Source organism: Mytilus galloprovincialis, chromosome 8, assembly GCF_965363235.1.
Source record: "Mytilus galloprovincialis chromosome 8, xbMytGall1.hap1.1, whole genome shotgun sequence".
Taxonomy (NCBI): domain Eukaryota; kingdom Metazoa; phylum Mollusca; class Bivalvia; order Mytilida; family Mytilidae; genus Mytilus; species Mytilus galloprovincialis.
The window spans coordinates 26,524,488-26,542,624 of NC_134845.1; the positions used below are offsets into that span (position 1 = coordinate 26,524,488).

Genomic DNA, 18,137 nt, shown 5'->3' on the forward strand with positions numbered 1-18,137 from the left:
ACTGCGAAAAGCGAAGCACGGTACATTCTAATTTCAATCACGTTAATCGATATCAAGTCATGATTAAACATATTGTTTTAATACAACATATATTAATCATTAATGATATAGGATGATAATATCTTTGTGTTTCAAAACTTGTAAATATGGATTCCGAAAATGAATATTGGTTCTCGGTTTTACCCGGGCTTTTTATAGATGGTTGTTTTGATTGAAAAATGGAACGACAAAAGGTAAATACATCACATTTCTCACAGAAAACTCGATACTCGTGTGATTTCTGCCATTACGAAACTGACAGATTATACAACTTTCAAAGACATTTAGAAAACAAAAAGCATTTAGTTTCCAAACAATTTGACCAATTTGTCGAACAACATGAACATGTAAACACTCAGTATACTGACAGTGAAAGTGATGATGACGATCGTGTCAATTGTTCAAGAACTGGTGAAAGTATCAATTCTATTGATGGAAGCCAGGATTCGTCTGATATGGAGATTATAGACAGTTTGAGTAACTCTGAAGAAGAAACTGATACCTTCCAACCAGAAATTTCTAGATGCAACACAGACCACAACGACTGGTTTCCCTTCAACAATAAGGTCCATTATTTACTGAGTATACTTGTCAACTCACGTACACACAAAGTTGTAAGTTTAATAAGAAATAATTCAATTAAAAAAAATCACATAGCAGTGGGTGTCATTGTTTATTGGAGATTTTGCTAGGTACTGGTCGTTTTGGCTCCCCCTTTTTTTCTGTTCACCCTCATGTCAGTGTGTGGAAAAAAGTATGTTTTTTTTAAATTGTAAATTATAAAAGCTATAAATCTAATTACACAAAATCCAGTAAATAGTATAATTCTGTAGGTCACATTTATGAAAGGGAAGAGATTGTAGTCACAATTTGTGAATTAAGTACAAAATGTAAACCAATACTAGTACATGTATGGGCAAAGTATGGTCTGCAATACAGAGCCTTTTATGTTTATTTATATGCAGTTGTATGAACATATATATATATTTCAACACTATTATTCTATTTAAAACCAGTAACTGTTTTAATTTTTTGAGGTCGCTGGGATACAATGTACCTTCATTAATTTTGAGTATTATGCATTTAAATTGAGTATTATACATTTAAAAGTATTGCCATTTTAATTTAAAAATATGTAGTTAACCCTTTCCTCAATTAATTTTTTTTTTTGGGATACCTGATTCGCATAGGATTTTTCAATACAATGCTGAAAATATACTTTAAACTATTAATGCATTGTGAAAAACAAATTTTTCATCAAATAAATGTAAGTCAGATATTCCTATGATATTCCTTAATTTCATATTGGGTACAAATTTTATTAAGTCTAGTACAGACACTTTGTAAACAAAGCGTTTCAACTGAGGTACTACACAGGCATCAAAAGGCGTCATTATGGAGTAAAGGGGGTGGCGTCAAACAGCTTAAAAAAGAGTCATTATGGAGGGAAAGGGTTAAATAATAAAAAAATACCTGAAAGGTAATTGTTTGTTATAACTTTTTTTATAAACCTCAAATTGTTTTTTGACAGAGTGATGAAATTGCAGCATATTTCTTGTTTGTTTTGAAAGAGGTTGGAGTGGTTGATGTTCCATCATTGAAACAATTAAAGGATTTTAATACTACTGGATTAAATGTGGAAAACATGATTGTAAAGGTAATATTTACATAAAATATTATAATTGTAAACTTTGGTATTAAAATAATTGTGTAATAAATCATATATTTGAAAAGTAAAAGAAATATCACCTTGTTTATGACGTTGACAATGTGTTTCCGTAGAGTTTTATTTATGACGTCAATAAATCATACAGGTTCGCGTAAATTTAGCGTCGTCTGCTTCAAATTAAGAAATGATGTTTTTACCCAAAATACTTCATGTAGAACAGTTCTAAGAGTTGCAGTATATAAAGAATAACCATACATTGTCTCGAAATATCAATCTGTTATTTGTACTTGGCTTGAAACAGGTAGAAATGCTCGACACATCCTCACTTTCTACCTGTTTCTAATCCTTGTACAAATAACATTGATATTTCGAGGCATTATATGGTTATTCTACATGTATGAAGCTAAAAAAAAAAGGAACATCAATACTGTGTTAGAAATATTGAATTTATCCTTAATCAGACAGATTTGGATGATTAGTCACAAATTATGCTATACTTTAAAATCAAATATAACTTACTGTTTATATTTCATCTAGAATGAAGACAAGGATGGAAATTTGTTCTGGACAGTTAAACCATCAGCTTTAATTGGTCTTGCAGTTGCAAATCCTAATACTGCATGTACTTTAAAGAGGTAAATTATTATCAAAAACTAAGATTTCAGTTGTTGTCATGTGTTTCAGTGTTACATATTTAATCGATCTTTTTTATGCCCCACCTACGATAATAGAGGGGCATTATGTTTTCTGGTCTGTTCGTTGTCTGTTTGTCTGTTTGTCCGTCTGTCCCGCTTCAGGTTAAAGTTTTTGGTCAAGGTAGTTTTGGCTGAAGCTGAAGTCCAATTATCTTGAAACTTAGTACACATGTTCCCTAGGGTATGATCTTTCTTAATTTAATGGCAAATTAGATTTTTTACCCAATTTCACGGTCCATTGAACATGGAAAATTATAGTGCGATTGAGGCATCCATGTACTTTGGACACATTCTTGTTCTTATATAAATAAGGCCGTTAGTTATCTTGTTTGGGTTGTATTACATTGTCATTTAGGGGCCTTTTATAGCTGACTATGTGGTATGGGCTCTGATCATTGTTGAAGGTCGTACGGTGACCTAAAGTTGTCAATTTTTGTGTCATTTTGGTCTTTTGTGGAGAGCAATATTTCTTCTTTTTTGTATATTAAGTTTCTTGTTATAATAGGATTGATTATGCTACAAATGTCTCAGTAACTAAGCTGTAAACATATGATTTCTTAAAATGTCTAAATTATTTTTTAAAGATATCCAGAAAAAAACCCAACAAAAGATGCTGGTCATGCAGGTAGCAGAAAATGGAAAGAAGAGATAGACTTTCATTGGGGAAAGAAAAAAAATGGTGACTGCATATACCTGGGAGAATATGTTAAACATGGCCACCAAATTGGAAAAGTGATTAACTTCATATCCATGATATCAGAGGTAAACCAGCTGTTCCATTAAGTTTCAATTAAACAAATTAAAAACCAAAACATTAACTTTAAAACTATATTTTCAATCACAATCCGTATACATGTATATTTAAATACTTGATATTAGATATTGTCACTCACATACTTACAACTACATGTATTCTTCAGTATTGAATCAATTGTTACCCCATAGAAGAAGGTAATAGTTGCATCTCATGATGGTAAATTAAATCACTTTTGTTTGGTTCTTGAGCATTTGAACTTGATCACTGTTTAAAGCTGGATATTATTGATATTTTCTATTTGATATTGATCTTTGAAAAAAAACTTATTTTAAACTGAAACTGTAATAAATTTATTATACTTTACATTAAAATGACATTTTTTGAGTGGCTAATAAGAGAGTGTTGATTTACTCTCTCACATGGTTAGCGATTGATATTTATGACCCACCTACGATAGCAGAGGGGCATTATGTTTTCTGGTCTGTGGGTTCGTTTGTTCGTTCGTCCGTCCATCCTACTTCAGGTTAAAGTTTTTGGTCGAGGTAGTTTCTGATGAAGTTGAGGTTCAATCAACTTTAAACTTAGTTCACATGATAAGAAATCCATAGTATTTTAATTTCACTCATATATATATCATTGTTAGTCTTAAAAAGTACATGTATATTAAACATGTTAAAGTTACTATATTTTTTTAATTTTTCAGGGTCAATCTTGTCTTACTATTGTAATGCAGTTGGTTAAAATTAACCCTCAGGAATTAGATTGTTATAATGATGATAGGCAAAATAGTACAGGGTAAGTATTTATCAATTATGGACTATTGACCGGGTTATTTTGTTATTCCCGGAACTGTTCAGATTATATTGGCTGAGGTCAAAGTCACAGATGTAATATAATACACAGGTCCTTAAACAGATTATTGAAAAAAAATACTTAATTTATAAATTAGGAGATAACTGTATTGTATTTTAATCTCTGACGGCATTAATTGGGGATTTAAAAAAGATATAGACTTGATGTTACTTAATAAGGGATAACTGTATTGTATTTGAAGCTTTAAGGACGTCCATCGGTAGTTTTACTGTCGCAAATTTAGTTTACCTGGCGACGCAGAGCGGAGACAGGTAAACAGGTATTTGCGACAGTAAAACTACCGATGGACGTCCGCAAAGCTTCAAATACAATACAGTTATCTCTATTGTAATGCAAAACAATTTCATAATTAAATTTCAATCATTATTTCAGTGTAAAATCTTCATTAAAGAAAATTCTGCGAAAAGGTGTTATCTTCTTTGGTCCCTACACTAGGTGACGTCATTGGTATTCCTCCGGCATCAAACATTAACACCGGGTGTTTTCTTGCTTCTGTGCCGCTTCAGAATGTAATAAAATTTGATAAAAAGAAGATTTTTAGGTGCAACATGCGAGTTTTTTGGCTTATTATTGTAGAAATTTCATGTCAATATATTCAGCAATTCAAAATGTCGGCTTCCTTAATTACAGACAAGGAGATAGAGAATTTTACGCTAACTGTCATCCAATCAGAACCATTGATACAAAATAATTGCATTAGAATTTTTTATACCCCCATTTTAATCATACCACCGCTTTAAATAAGGTGAGCGTATACTAATTTACATCTGTCTGTCCATCCGCCTGTCCTTCCATCACTTTGTCCTTCCCATTGATATTTTCTTCAGGAATTACAATGCAAAGAATTCTGAAATTGGGTTTGAGGGTTTATCATAGGTCAGCTGTACTGGGTGATGCGTTTTCAGGTTCATCTCTCAACAACTTCCTGATTACCAAACACTTGTATGATTTTACACATGATAACCAAGTTCAACTTTTCCATCACATTTTTCTACAAAACTACACTTGAGGATTTCTGAGATTTGGTTTAAGGGTTTGGACAGCATTGATTGGCAGGCATTAGGTAAAATTCACAACATATAGTGTGAAAGTCATATTATAGTGCAATTATAATTGATTACTACAGAAAATAAATTAATGTTGGTTTTTTTTTAAATAGCATTTGTTTGATAACTGGAAATATGGTGGAATATCCAATAGATGAATGTGAATTGATGGATCTGGCAATAATTGAAAACATTTCATTCATGAAAAAAATTAATGGAGATTACATAAACTGCACTCAACAGGTAATTAGCAGTCCCCATTTTTAATCATTTGATATTCTGATAAAAAGCTGCGAGAGAGTTGCTGCCTTATTATTTCTATCTTGTGGCTTGTGGAAAGACAAGCATGACATTTAGACAATATAAGTATAGTGTCTTGAAATATGAAATTTATTTGTATGAGGCTTAGAAACGGGGAAAATGCGAGGTTCTACCTGAAAATTATACTGAAATCGATAAAAAATATAAAAAAATTAAATAAAATATGTAAAAAATTCATTGACTACAAAAAAAAAAAGATATGATTGCCATGTTGAGACAACTCTCCACAAGAGACCAATATTACACAGATATTAACAACTATTCTATAGTTTACCGTACGACCTTCAACAACAAGCAAAGCCCATACCGCATACTCAGCTTTAAAAGGTCCCGAACTGACAATGTAAAACAATTCAAACCAGAAAACTAGAGGCCTCATTTATGCCCAAAAAAAATGAACAACAAACAAATATGTAACACATAAACAAACAACAACCACTGAATTACAGGCTCCTTACTTGAATGTTCATAACATACTAAATGTATGTTCATATTGAAATTGATAGAAAACCAAAAAATGGGAATATTGTAAATAAAGGAAGAGGGATAGAAAAAAAGCATTTTCCTGTCCCCATAAGAGGAGGGATATGACCTTTATCAGGACTCAGGGATCGGGTTTTTTTTAAAATCGGGATTTCCCCTTTCAGGATCCGGGATTTCCTTTTTTTTTCAATTTCGGGACCTCAGGATTTCGTTTTTTAACCCCGGAATTTCAGGATTTCATGTTTTAAAGCCAGGGAAGGCGGAATTTCTGGATCAGGACCCCTCCTATCCCCCTCCAATAACATGACTTATGATATTTTTGCTGAAATTTTCCAGTCCTTTATGTTTTACAAAATTCTTCCAACAACACTTTACATACTTTAAACTACGCTCTGAATGCCTGCGATTTCGTGGGTGTGTTCTAGTTATAATGATAATGAAAACACCAATTATGCTTAAATTTTATTCTTTTTTATAAATGTTTTATAGGATAGAGATTTAATGCTAGAGGTTTCGCCATTTAAAATCAGCAATCTTCCAGTTGTTACAGTACCAATCAACATATTTATTGATGACACATCTGCCAACAAGTCCAGAAGATGGGATGCCTTGCATTGCATACAAACACAGTTAGCAGGAATACCACTTAAAGATAAACAAAGAAATAGAAATGTTATGGTGCTAGGTACCTCTGACAAGGTTGCTATACTGGATATAGCTAAACCTATTTGTGATGATATCCTGTCTCTAAAGAGGTATAGAATTTCCAACATCTGGTGTATATCAAAATGATACTTAGGTTACCAGATAAATAAATTATTAAAGTGATCATTTTAAGTAATTAATGTAAATCATGATCTAACTTCAGTATTATGTCAAATCAATGTGATAAATGTCAGTTTTTTTAATAGATTAACTATGTTTTACTGTTTAAGAAAGTAAAATATTTTATCAAATAATTTGTATATTAACAATAATTAATAGTTTACACAAACTTTTTGTAAAGCAACACATTCTGTGTATTTTATATATAATATTCTGTATAATAATTAAATTAGTTGTATAAATAGTTTACATTTGTTTATTAAAAGCTCTGGAATTAGAGGATTTGATGCCATGACCAAAGAGAACATTATGATAACATCAGATGTAAACTGTATAATTGCTGATTACAACTGTGTCAGTCTTGTTTGCAATCATCTGGGACCATCCGCAAATAAGTTCTGTCCTAAGTGTATGGTAAGATGGTATTTTTATGACTAGGAAGAATTATTTTTATGCCTGGATATATATTGTTAGCTTTTTTTTTTAACTTAAGTTTGCCTCAACCAAATGCCATGAAACTTATGAAAACTTATTATTTACACAAAACACAGATCAATTTGGAATTTTAGAGGCATCACGTAAAAAGTTTTAAAGTTATACGCTTTACAAGTAGAAAAATATATATAACATTAATGAAGGAAATAAAAGCTTTATTTTACACTGTTTGAAGATGAAGCAGTTAATTCAAACATGCCTGACATACTTTTTTAGATTTCTACTAGTTTTTGTTGTTGTTGGGGTTATAGATTCATTTCATATTATGGATATCAAATGAGAGTTTTTAGATTTGCATTGTCTTAATTGTTAGATATTCTTTAAAAGTTTCATTTCATTTTTCAGGCAGATAGTTCAGATCCTTTGAGTTTTGAATGGGAAAAACGTACCCCAAATAAAACTCAAAGAACAATAGAGCACATAAAAATAGCAAGAAATAAGGTAGAGATCAGGAAAGAAAATGGAGTGAAAGAACATACTAATTGTTTTTGGGAAATAATCAATTGTCATAAGTAAGTACAGTTTATAAACAAAGTTTCTGCTTTGTACCTTAAGGATGTACTTAGATGAGGTTAGGTTAAAATTAATAAATTAAGAAGTTAAAATTGATACTATAAGCTGGTAGAACACTCTTTCCGGATAAAAATAAGCTAAAAATATTGATAATCATGGACCTCCTTTTTTAAATATTTTAGATTTGAAATATGGCGGGAAAAGGCTGACTCAGATAGTATTTGGGTCTCAAAACCAAAGAAAGAAAATCAAGAATCTTCTAAAATTTTGGTGAATGACCTTTCATGAGCTAATAAATCTTATATTAAAAAATAAATGGGTGTTATGGGGCAAAATATTTTACATTGTATTGTATGGAAAAACACCAAAAAGTTCGAACTTTTGACGCAAATTCCAAAACCTCACCTAAGTACATCCTTAAGGGGGCTCGCGGGTCTAAATATTTTTTTTTTTATCTAATACAGGATTTCTCTATATTTTTCTATAAATGAACTTTATCTTATACTTAATAGAAAAATGAAATAAAAAAATGGGGTCACCGTTCATTTACGCTCACAATCTGCCTTCGGAAGAAGCATACATTTTTGTTGATGTCCTTTTTTCTGTTGAACTAATAGGAGAGAAAACGGTAATATCGAAATAAAAAAAGAACTAAATTACAGAAATCGCTCAAATTTTACAGTTATTTAGTTTATGTACAGCTTATTTGAAAACAACAATAAAAAATATAGGTCACCGATAACTTAAAAAAGATAATTCAATTTTAATCCCAAAAAATGGCATTTTTGCAACAAAGGGAGATAATTTGAAGCTTTTTCAATGATATCTACATTTTAAAAGTCACCTAGGGTCAACACAAATTGATTTTTTGGAATGATTTACTCATAAGTAAAAAATAAACTGAAAATGCCATAGCTTAAAATAAAAAGACACATCCAAAGGTTCATTTTCATTTATCCAACTTTTTAAAATTTTAGGTTGTTAAGGTAAAAAAAAAAAGTTGGATAGATGAGATCAAAGGTAATCAAGAACAAAGGGTTTTTCAATTAGAGTTTGGGTTGAATGATAGATGAAAAATAAGACTGAAAATTATACCCTAATTTATTTTTCTGTAGTATTAATAAGAAAAGCATGTTAAAATGTGCAACTAACATTTAGTTAATGTAATGTTATTCATTTGAAAGTATTTTAAAGTTTTTTAACCATTAATTAAAATGTGAACTGGATAGAAAAATATCAGTTGCACTTTTATTCATGAAGAGATTTGTCAATGAGATAAAGCTTTTTTGGTGTAATAGATCCTGTTCATTCGTTTTTTTCTGTTCTTCTGACCAATTGATCCAAATGAGACAAAATATAAGTTGAATACGTTTTACTACACAAAGACTGAACAGAACAAAATTCAAACAATAATATATAGGTACCACTTATAGTCGCATTGACATCCTCTCTTATGATTATTCCGTTTGTGTTATTTTGGGAGAAAAACGAGCTAGCTTCCCTTGGCCAGAGGTCAATAAAATTTCTGCAGCAGTACCTAAAGTGTGGGCCAGGTGAGCTAAAAAGTTGGATAAATGAGAAGACGCCCATCCAAACAACATGTTAAGGGGTCATAAACCTTAAATATTTAAACAAGGCTTTGGAGATATTAAATAACCTTTGAAACATTGATTGCCATATTCAATAAAAAAACAACCCAGTAGAATGCTATACCCTATGTTATATATAATGATGTTCAACTGATTTTTCCATTTGTAGAGACACTCCAACTGGATTACTCCATTTCATGTATTTGGGTTTAGTAAAACATCTCGTGCAGGTAAATATAAAATAATTGGATGGTATATACAAAACACAACTTGACAAAACTTTTTCACATTTAGCTGTTGGTTTTATATTAATTATTTTTTTTTGTCTATGACCACATTTTTTTATGTTTATCTAATCACATGACTAAAGTATGTCTATGGGTTGATAAAAGAAAATAACGTCAGCCGATTAAAAGACGCGCTACATCCCAAATTAAATTATTAATATATAATAACCATTATTATTATAAGAATTTGAATTTATTTTCCAAAACATTCCAACAAGTGACATATGACAGACAACACATTTATTCTCAAATCTTTCACATTTCTTTAGTCATTAGTTGAATAAAGTTTGATAAACATCGGTTTTATGTTGTTGTTTTTAAGGTGAAAAAGTTATAGTTTTAAAATAATTTAATACTTTTATATTTTTTTTGTATGTATAATTCTAAATCTTTTGAGTTACTATACTTCAATAATTATAAGTGTATCTTAGTGAGTGCATTTACTTCTTTTGCAGTTATGTTTGACAAAACTTTCAGAGCAGCAGAAAGAAAAATTAGAACTGCATCTTAATAGTTTAAACTTGACTTCTTTTCCTTACCCTGTGAATGGGAAATTCATTAAATATGTTGACAGTCGACAAGGAAAAGATTTTAAAACATATGTAAGAAATATTTGATATACATTGTTATTGATTTTTTTATAATGTTTCAACCTTTCACTTTTATAGTTCATTACAGTAAAATTTTGTAAATGCCACTATCAGCCCTCTTTGCTTAATCATGGTAGCCAGCTTATAATTATCCAGAACACTGGCAGGACTTATAAATTAAGATGGGAGTCAAATTCACAGAAATTTTTGTGTCATTCCTTTTAAGAAACTATAAATTAGAGTTATTTTATATTTGATAGCAAGTGTTGCTTAATTTTAAGTAACTAAATACTAAGTACTTTATTAGGGAAATAATTTTTGAACTAATTTATTGTCCACAGTTCAACTTCTTTTGACTTATTGCAGGTGCAGGTGGCATTTTTTAATATGGAGTATGTCCGTCTTCCAATGAAATACCTACAAGCAATATCAGCCTTAGCAATGGTAATTTTCTATGTAACATGGAAATTATTTTTATAAGGTTTTATGATAAGGAATGAAAATAAGATATCTATTGGGACTGACTACCAACCAATCAAAATGTTGCATTCTTATATATTTCAGAAAATATTCAGTAGGATATATTTGTTCAATAATCTCAATAACTATCATCATATGTCATATTTAGATAAGCTTGATTTTGCAGCTTGTATGTTCATAAATTAAGGAAAAGGGAAGGTTATTGTACAACATAAGGAACATATCCAATATCATCTGTGAAACCCTTATTCCATAACGGTCAAGCAACAAGTGATGGCCTCGGTAAAATATACGAAGGAATGATTTCAACTTCACCATTTTGAACATAAAATGAAGTAGATGTGGTATGATTGCCAGCGAGACATCTCTCCACCATATATCAAATAACATAGAAGTTGACAAAAAATGTATGGACCTCAACAATGAGGAAATTCCACATGACACAGTCCTGTCGAAATTACTGATATGTATACATTTTAAAGGAGATTTCACCAACTTTCTGATATATACATTTATAAAAAAATGAACTTGGTGTATAAATTTTGAATAAGTTTTGATAAAATCATACTTACTATAATGTGGTTATAGTCATAAAAAGTATATTGTATGTGTTTGAGTTGCTTTCTTTTTTTTCAGATGTCAAAACACATTCACACTACAGAAGGTACTGAAACTGTAGATAAAGACATAAAGAACTACATTGCCATAATAAAAGAGAAAATACCAGAGCTTTCCAGTAAAAAAAAGACTCATCTGTGTATGCACTTGGTTAGTTGAGATAGTATCTATAAATTAATAAAAGTAACTTAGTTGTCCTCAGTGAACAATATTCATTGGGATATGATGGATGGGAAAAAAAAATTTAAATTGTAATTTTGCCTCATGAATGAAAAGTTTTATTGAGTAATGCAATTGCTTAAGGAATAACATGTGATGTGCAGTTAGCCAATCAGAATTACATATTATAGTGAAACATACATCTAATGTAATTATTATATTATGTAATTAGACTCTATGTTAAAATTAATACAATTTAATACAGTGTATCATTTAATATCTGTAGATTGATGATATTAAAGAACATGGATGTTTATTGGAATACTCTGAAGATGCATTCGAAAAAAACCATGGGCTCATTAGATCAGAAATATTTATACAAAATCAGTTGGCAAAAAGTAGAGATACAGCAGCACAATTTAGCAGAAATGCCATTCTGGAACACATCATTAGTGGTGGTTATTTCTTAGATAACAACAACTGGTATGTAGAATCGTGCGTTAATGCTTTGATTATTTTTTGCCGTATAAGAATTCTAATATGAAACCTGTTTTAAAATGAAGATTAAAATGTGTTTCATGTCTCATTTTTAGGTATCATCCAAGTCAAATTTCAAGTTTTCATTACATTAGTAAGTTAATGCTTTGGTTTTGCTATGAATTAGACAGTTAAAAAATTTCAACCAATTTTTACATGAACCACAAAAATATGATTTGCCGACTTTTTGAAATGTTCTGGATCCACTACTGGTTGGTAAGTCAATTAGTCCAGTTTTTACAGCAATAAATTTCTTTAAAAATTGGTCTAATCATGTATCAATTATTATGAACTATCAGAATTATCTCATTTAAGCAAATGACAGTTTTAGTAAACAGCTGAATGAATACAGTTGAACTAAGCTGTATAGAATCAAGTGATTAACAAATTAAGAAAAGTATATGTAAGAATTCTTGTCATAGTAGGTTATATAGTAATGGTTTACTGATATAAGAGGTCGCTAACATGACTATACCAAAATTGCATCTATTTTGACAGTTTTTTCCACCTAAATGTCTTTTTAAGATTCAGACGAAAATTTCCTTTCTTGGTTTGTTTTGTAGGGAAGACCTTTTTAATTTTATAGGTTCATCAATATGATTTTTAATCAGTATTTTTTCATAGGAAAATGGACTTGATTGGACCTCCGAACTATTCATGATTCCATTATGAGGAGTCTCCTGAAATTGAACCAATGCTCTAGTTCACATCATTAAAAATCAAATAACAAATGTTTTATTTTATTTTTTCATATATTAAGTAGAACCATATTAATAAGGTGTCTTTGTAAGAATTGTTGAATTGTTAAATATATTTTTATTTAAGGATTCAAGCCAGTCAACAAGTCCAAAGTTTTGGAAGGGTTAATATTGTGGAGAAATTTATGGGAAAAGGGAACGAGACAAAAGGGAAATTCACCCTATCAAAACTTGAAAAGAAAGACAATCTACAGGTAAATATACTGCAGCTGTGCTATTTGAGGAGTCAAATTGCATTGACTGTATATTCATATGTCATATACAGTCCATGACAGTATATCACCTTGTTTATGACGTTGACAATGGGTTTCCGTAGAGTTTTATTTATGACGTCAATAAAACATACAGGTTCGCGGAAATTTAACGTCGTCCGCTTCAAATTAAGAAATGACGTTTTTTACCCAAAATACTTCATTCAGAACATTTTTAAGAGTTGCAGTATATAAAGAATAACCATACATTGTCTTGAAATATCAATTTGTTATTTGTACTCGGCTAGAAACAGGTAGAAATGCTTGGCACAGCCTCGCTTTCTACCTGTTTCTAAGCCTTGTACAAATAACATTGATATTTTGAGACAATGTACATGGTTATTCTATATATTTATAGTTGGATGATGAAATCACTATTAAAATGGTTTGATAGTCATAAAAGTTAAAATGTCAAAAATTCCTTACAGTGTCAATATGAAGAATAGAAGATCGAGGCTTGTCAGATTTACATCAAACTGAAATACACTTATTTTCTCAAAATATTTTTGAACATAATTGGTTCCTGATCAACATAAAATGTAACTCTGCCATTCCACTTTACACAGAAAATTGAAAGTAAATAAATGTGTTCGAACTTCATTATTCATTTATTTGAGGAGTGACTGTAACATTTGTTTCTGTCTAAGGAGAAATAACATCAAAAATGTGTTGCAAACTGATTAACCCTTGTAGTGAGTTATGTTACAGTATGCATCAATTTTTTTTTATAATTGTAGTTGGAAAAAATATTACAGTCTTTTCCCATAATTAAATTCTAAATTCAATTTTAAACCATAGAAAAAACGTTATTGACAGGACTAAATTACATGTCTATTTGATAAGAAAACAACAACAGCCAATCAAAAGATGTTAGATGTCAATTAATTAGAGGCTTATTTTTTATGCATTTTAGTGCAATAGAACACAGAATAGTTCACAGACAATTTCTTACAATACTGTTTTTTTAAATAATCAGCACATTATATAATCTATAGATATACACATTTAATTCAGTATGAAATGGAGTTTTAAATTATTGAGTTGCATTAAACAATATATTTTCAGAAACTAAGTGACCTTCAAATTCTGCAAGCCTTTGTCAACTGTGGTCTTTCGATATCATCTTATAATGAGCAGTGTACTGTCACACAATTCTTTGGTAATGCATTAACCAAAAGTGGAGAAAGAGCAACCCTTGGAGGATATGTTTTGTATCTTGAGGAAGAAGAGGTATATTAGTTTGTAAAACAAATAAACTCATTGTTTTCATAGGATTGTGAAGATTTTTTTCTCATCTTAACAAAACAACGAATGCCCTTGTTAATTTATGCAAACTTTAATAATTGATAATTCATGAGTATTTAGTGTGTATTTTGAAAAAGTGTTTAAACTGAAAGTTTGATATTATTCCTAAGTTGTAGACAGATCTTATACAATTACTGTCTGTTAATGAGGTAAATATTTCTTATTGACTTTTGAAAAACTGATATTCACTGAAACCACATATTTACTGAAACAAAAGACAGTAATTGTTTTATGGAACAATTTTTTTCAATGGATAAAAGTTACGGTCAAATCCACATTTGACCATGAGTTGTTACTAAGGATAGACTTTTTCTTTTAATCATTGGATCATCAAATGTCAAATAAAATTGAGAATTGAAATGGGGAATGTGTCAAAGAGACAACAACCCGACCACAGAAGAGACAACAATAGAAATAAGCTTATATTGCTATGCAAAAAATAATAATTGCACCATAACATTATACTTTTCTTTATTTATTTTTTTAAAGTATATAAACATTCTTGGTCCAGAATTATGACATTTCATAATTTATATTATATTTTCACTTAACTAAATCAAATTTATATTAGCCTTACAACACTTGATTACTTGTTTAAAACATATTTGAATGTTTACAGGAAAAAATTGGGAGAATTAAACAGCTAGCTAACATAAAAAGTGGAAAATTGTGTATTGAGATTGCTATAATTGTAACAAGCAGGCCTGTGATATACAGATGTCAGAATATAGAAGCTGTCATGTTTAGTGCGGAGGAAACTATAGTTCCACTGAAAAACTTAATACAAAATGTGCATCTTATTCATGATTGTATAGGAGGTTTTTGCCCTATAAAAGAAACAAAACAAATTGTCAAAGTAGAACAAGAGATGATAGAGAAAACTATCAAACATTTGCAGCATAACGTTAATCATGATGTTTATTTGATAAATAAATTTAGATTAACTCATTTGAAGGACAAATATATTGTATAGTTAACAACCAAAATTTGTTTTTGTATTTTTGTTAACTTAAGAAGGGTCGTGAGTTCAAAAAAAATCAGCAAATATTTAAACATTTTTTTTTCATAACAAATTTTATTCATTACACTATTATTTATAACATTATGATATGGTTAAAAAATGATATTTATTAATTTTTTTGTAAATGATTTAATTAATTATAAGCTCCAACAAAGATACGGTTATGGGAGTAACATTCAAGAGAACTTTTTTCAAAAAAGAAAAAGGTTTATTCAGATTAAAAGCACTTTATGTGTATATAAAAAAGAGGGAAATTAAGGGTTTTAATATTTTACCTGTCAACTCACAATTTTGCTTAAAGTATTGTTATCTATATTTTGATTATAGAAAGAAAACTTTAAAATGAGGAAATTAAAATGATGATTAAAAATTGTTGTACTGGCATAATTTATATCATAGTACAGGTACTTGTTCTGTTTTACCCATAAAATGTGTCTATGTAATTATTAGGAATGAAAAATCTGATCAACAATTATGTTGCTTCAATCTTATAATTTATAACACTTTATGCTTTCCTTTGTCAATTGAGAATGGTTCTTAATACCTGTAATTAATAGTCAAAACATGATGAGATTTTTAAGGGATATATTAGTGATTGAACTAATTTCTGTAAAAATTAATAACTGCTGATATTAAAAGGTTTTCAGTCAACAAAGTTGAATGCATGATATGTGTAGATTAAAATTATGAAAAGGTTTAAATGATTACACATACATTGGTTTAGTATAACCAAGATAAATTCTCTTTTTACAAGTTTTACAGTGTCAATGAAAATTTGTATCCCACTTAGGGGAGACAATCCAAGAAAATAACTACAGGGCTGATTTACTGGAACTACAAATAGATTATTGAATATTTACTTCCATATTTCAAATTTCAAACAATGTTGGTATGTTCTTAACTTATATGGTGACTTATTTTGCAGATTGAGAAAATAATTTTTAGCTATGAGGTTAATCTCTGAAATAAACATCAGAAATGTTTTGTTTTCTTGTTTTCTATATATATTTTAATTGGTAAAAAAGGTAACTTATAATTAAAGAAACTGCCCCCCCCCCCCAAAAAAAAATAGACGTGAAAGATAACTCAACTTTTACCTCATGTGAAATTAACATTATATTTACACGTTAAAATCATATAAAAAAAAAGATATGTGAAATTAACACAATCTTTTCACGTTTAAATCACGTTAAAAAAATGTCATATGATAATAACGTTACATTGAAACGTGAATATCACGTTAAAAAAATATCATATGATAATAACGTTACATTGAAACGTGAATATCACGTAAGCAGATAGAAACGTGATTATCACGTGAGAATATCATGTTTGTAAAATACACGTGATATAAACGTTTATCCCGTGTGATACACACGTGGGAAAAACGTTATTCTCACGTGATGAGCACAAACGTGAAACACACGTTGGAAAAAATTGCCTGTGTACATGTTATTTTGTCGAATCTTATTTATATTCCCCTTTGTAGGTATTTATACGTTTGCAAATTACCTCGCCATATGTTGGTGCTATATTTTATTAATTTAAATTGTACATAAAAAAAAATCGATAAATATTTTTTGCATTATATATTATGATTACTTTTTTTTTAGAATTCATAATTTTTTTTGAAAACAAACATACTTTATAGCTTGTTTTTCGGTGTGAGCCAAGGCTCCATGTTGAAGGCCGTACATTGACCTATAATAATTTACTTTTCTAAATTGTTATTTGGATGGAGAGTTTTCTCATTGACACTCATACCACATCTTCCTATATCTACATATGGCGAAGAATGAAAATCATACATATCCAATTTAACAATCTAATCTAATTGAAATTTGCGGAGACGGAATTTAAATTTTGATATTTATTTTCGATTTTATTGCACAAAAATCCATTACGAATCAATTGCGCCGTTCAGTTCACATTTGAGACGACCAAGAGTCGTGTCAAAACTCGTTACCGAAACTTTTCTTTAGTCTGTAATAGAAAGAGTGCAAATACTGTCGATTGAATAAGGTGGCGTAGCTTACAATTCTATTGTTATTTTACTGTTAAATAAATTTCAGTTTTGTGTATTACGCTCTATTAATTGTAGAAAACTACCCTTTGTAGGCTATAACATTGACGAATACGTACACCTGTTAAATATGAATTTAGAATACGTCTTACGTTAAAGATAAAATATGCATTATACACAAGATAACAATTTGTACTATTTAGAGTTGTTAAACTGTTCATTGTGTGAGGTAAAAACCCATGTTGGGTGTTTACATAATTAGATAAGTGAAATTTACGTATTGACATGCTTTTAATAAAGGGTTCTTAGTATAAAAACTTTACAAGCATAACTATTTTTTATAGTGGTAGAGTTTATCATTTAAAACTGTTAATGTTCGAAATTGAATAAACTTTGAACTGATGTTGTACTGCACTCATCGTCATAATTACACCCGTTTAGTATGATGTTGGTGCATCATATTATACATGTGTTTTATTGTCATTCATGTTTGTCCTTTATCCTTCACAAGTGGGTTGATAATTTCTAGTCAATAGGTGCAGTTTGGAACTGCATATGATCACCATAGTTTAAACGCAACCATTGGTGAGAAAACCTTTTGTACATGGTAAGCCAGCTTACAGTACAATATATAGTTACCTAGCTACCAGTTCATTTTCTTTCCGAGATATGTAGCCGGTTTCTCTTATTACCAAGTTGTTGATCTCTTTTCCTCTATTGATGGAATACTCTGACGTATTAAGGTCCTCTGCATTGTGGTATAGAGTTTTTAATTGGATAATTTGAGTTGATTTTCAACAGAT

General features: G+C 29.8%; 1 protein-coding gene across 3 annotated transcripts; it reads left to right on the forward strand.

Moving 5' to 3' along the window:
• The first annotated feature begins 73 nt into the window (after window positions 1–73).
• LOC143085434 (uncharacterized) lies at window positions 74–16,295 on the forward strand. Of its 3 annotated transcripts, none has more exons than XM_076261773.1 (17): window positions 74–653; window positions 1,571–1,696; window positions 2,246–2,343; window positions 2,988–3,165; window positions 3,864–3,955; window positions 5,193–5,322; window positions 6,373–6,638; window positions 6,975–7,122; window positions 7,549–7,715; window positions 9,475–9,535; window positions 10,048–10,194; window positions 10,549–10,626; window positions 11,299–11,430; window positions 11,726–11,934; window positions 12,802–12,928; window positions 14,051–14,215; window positions 14,910–16,295. In XM_076261773.1, the coding sequence occupies exons 1-17, from the start codon at window positions 219–221 to the stop codon at window positions 15,261–15,263; spliced, it is 2,913 nt and encodes a 970-aa protein (XP_076117888.1). In that variant the 5' UTR covers window positions 74–218; the 3' UTR covers window positions 15,264–16,295. The 3 variants fall into 3 exon arrangements, with proteins under 3 accessions (XP_076117888.1, XP_076117890.1, XP_076117891.1); XM_076261775.1 differs by having other exon boundaries at window positions 11,726–11,922; XM_076261776.1 differs by lacking the exons at window positions 11,726–11,934; window positions 14,051–14,215; window positions 14,910–16,295 and adding an exon at window positions 12,033–12,070 and having other exon boundaries at window positions 12,802–12,886.
• Window positions 16,296–18,137: the final 1,842 nt, after the last annotated feature.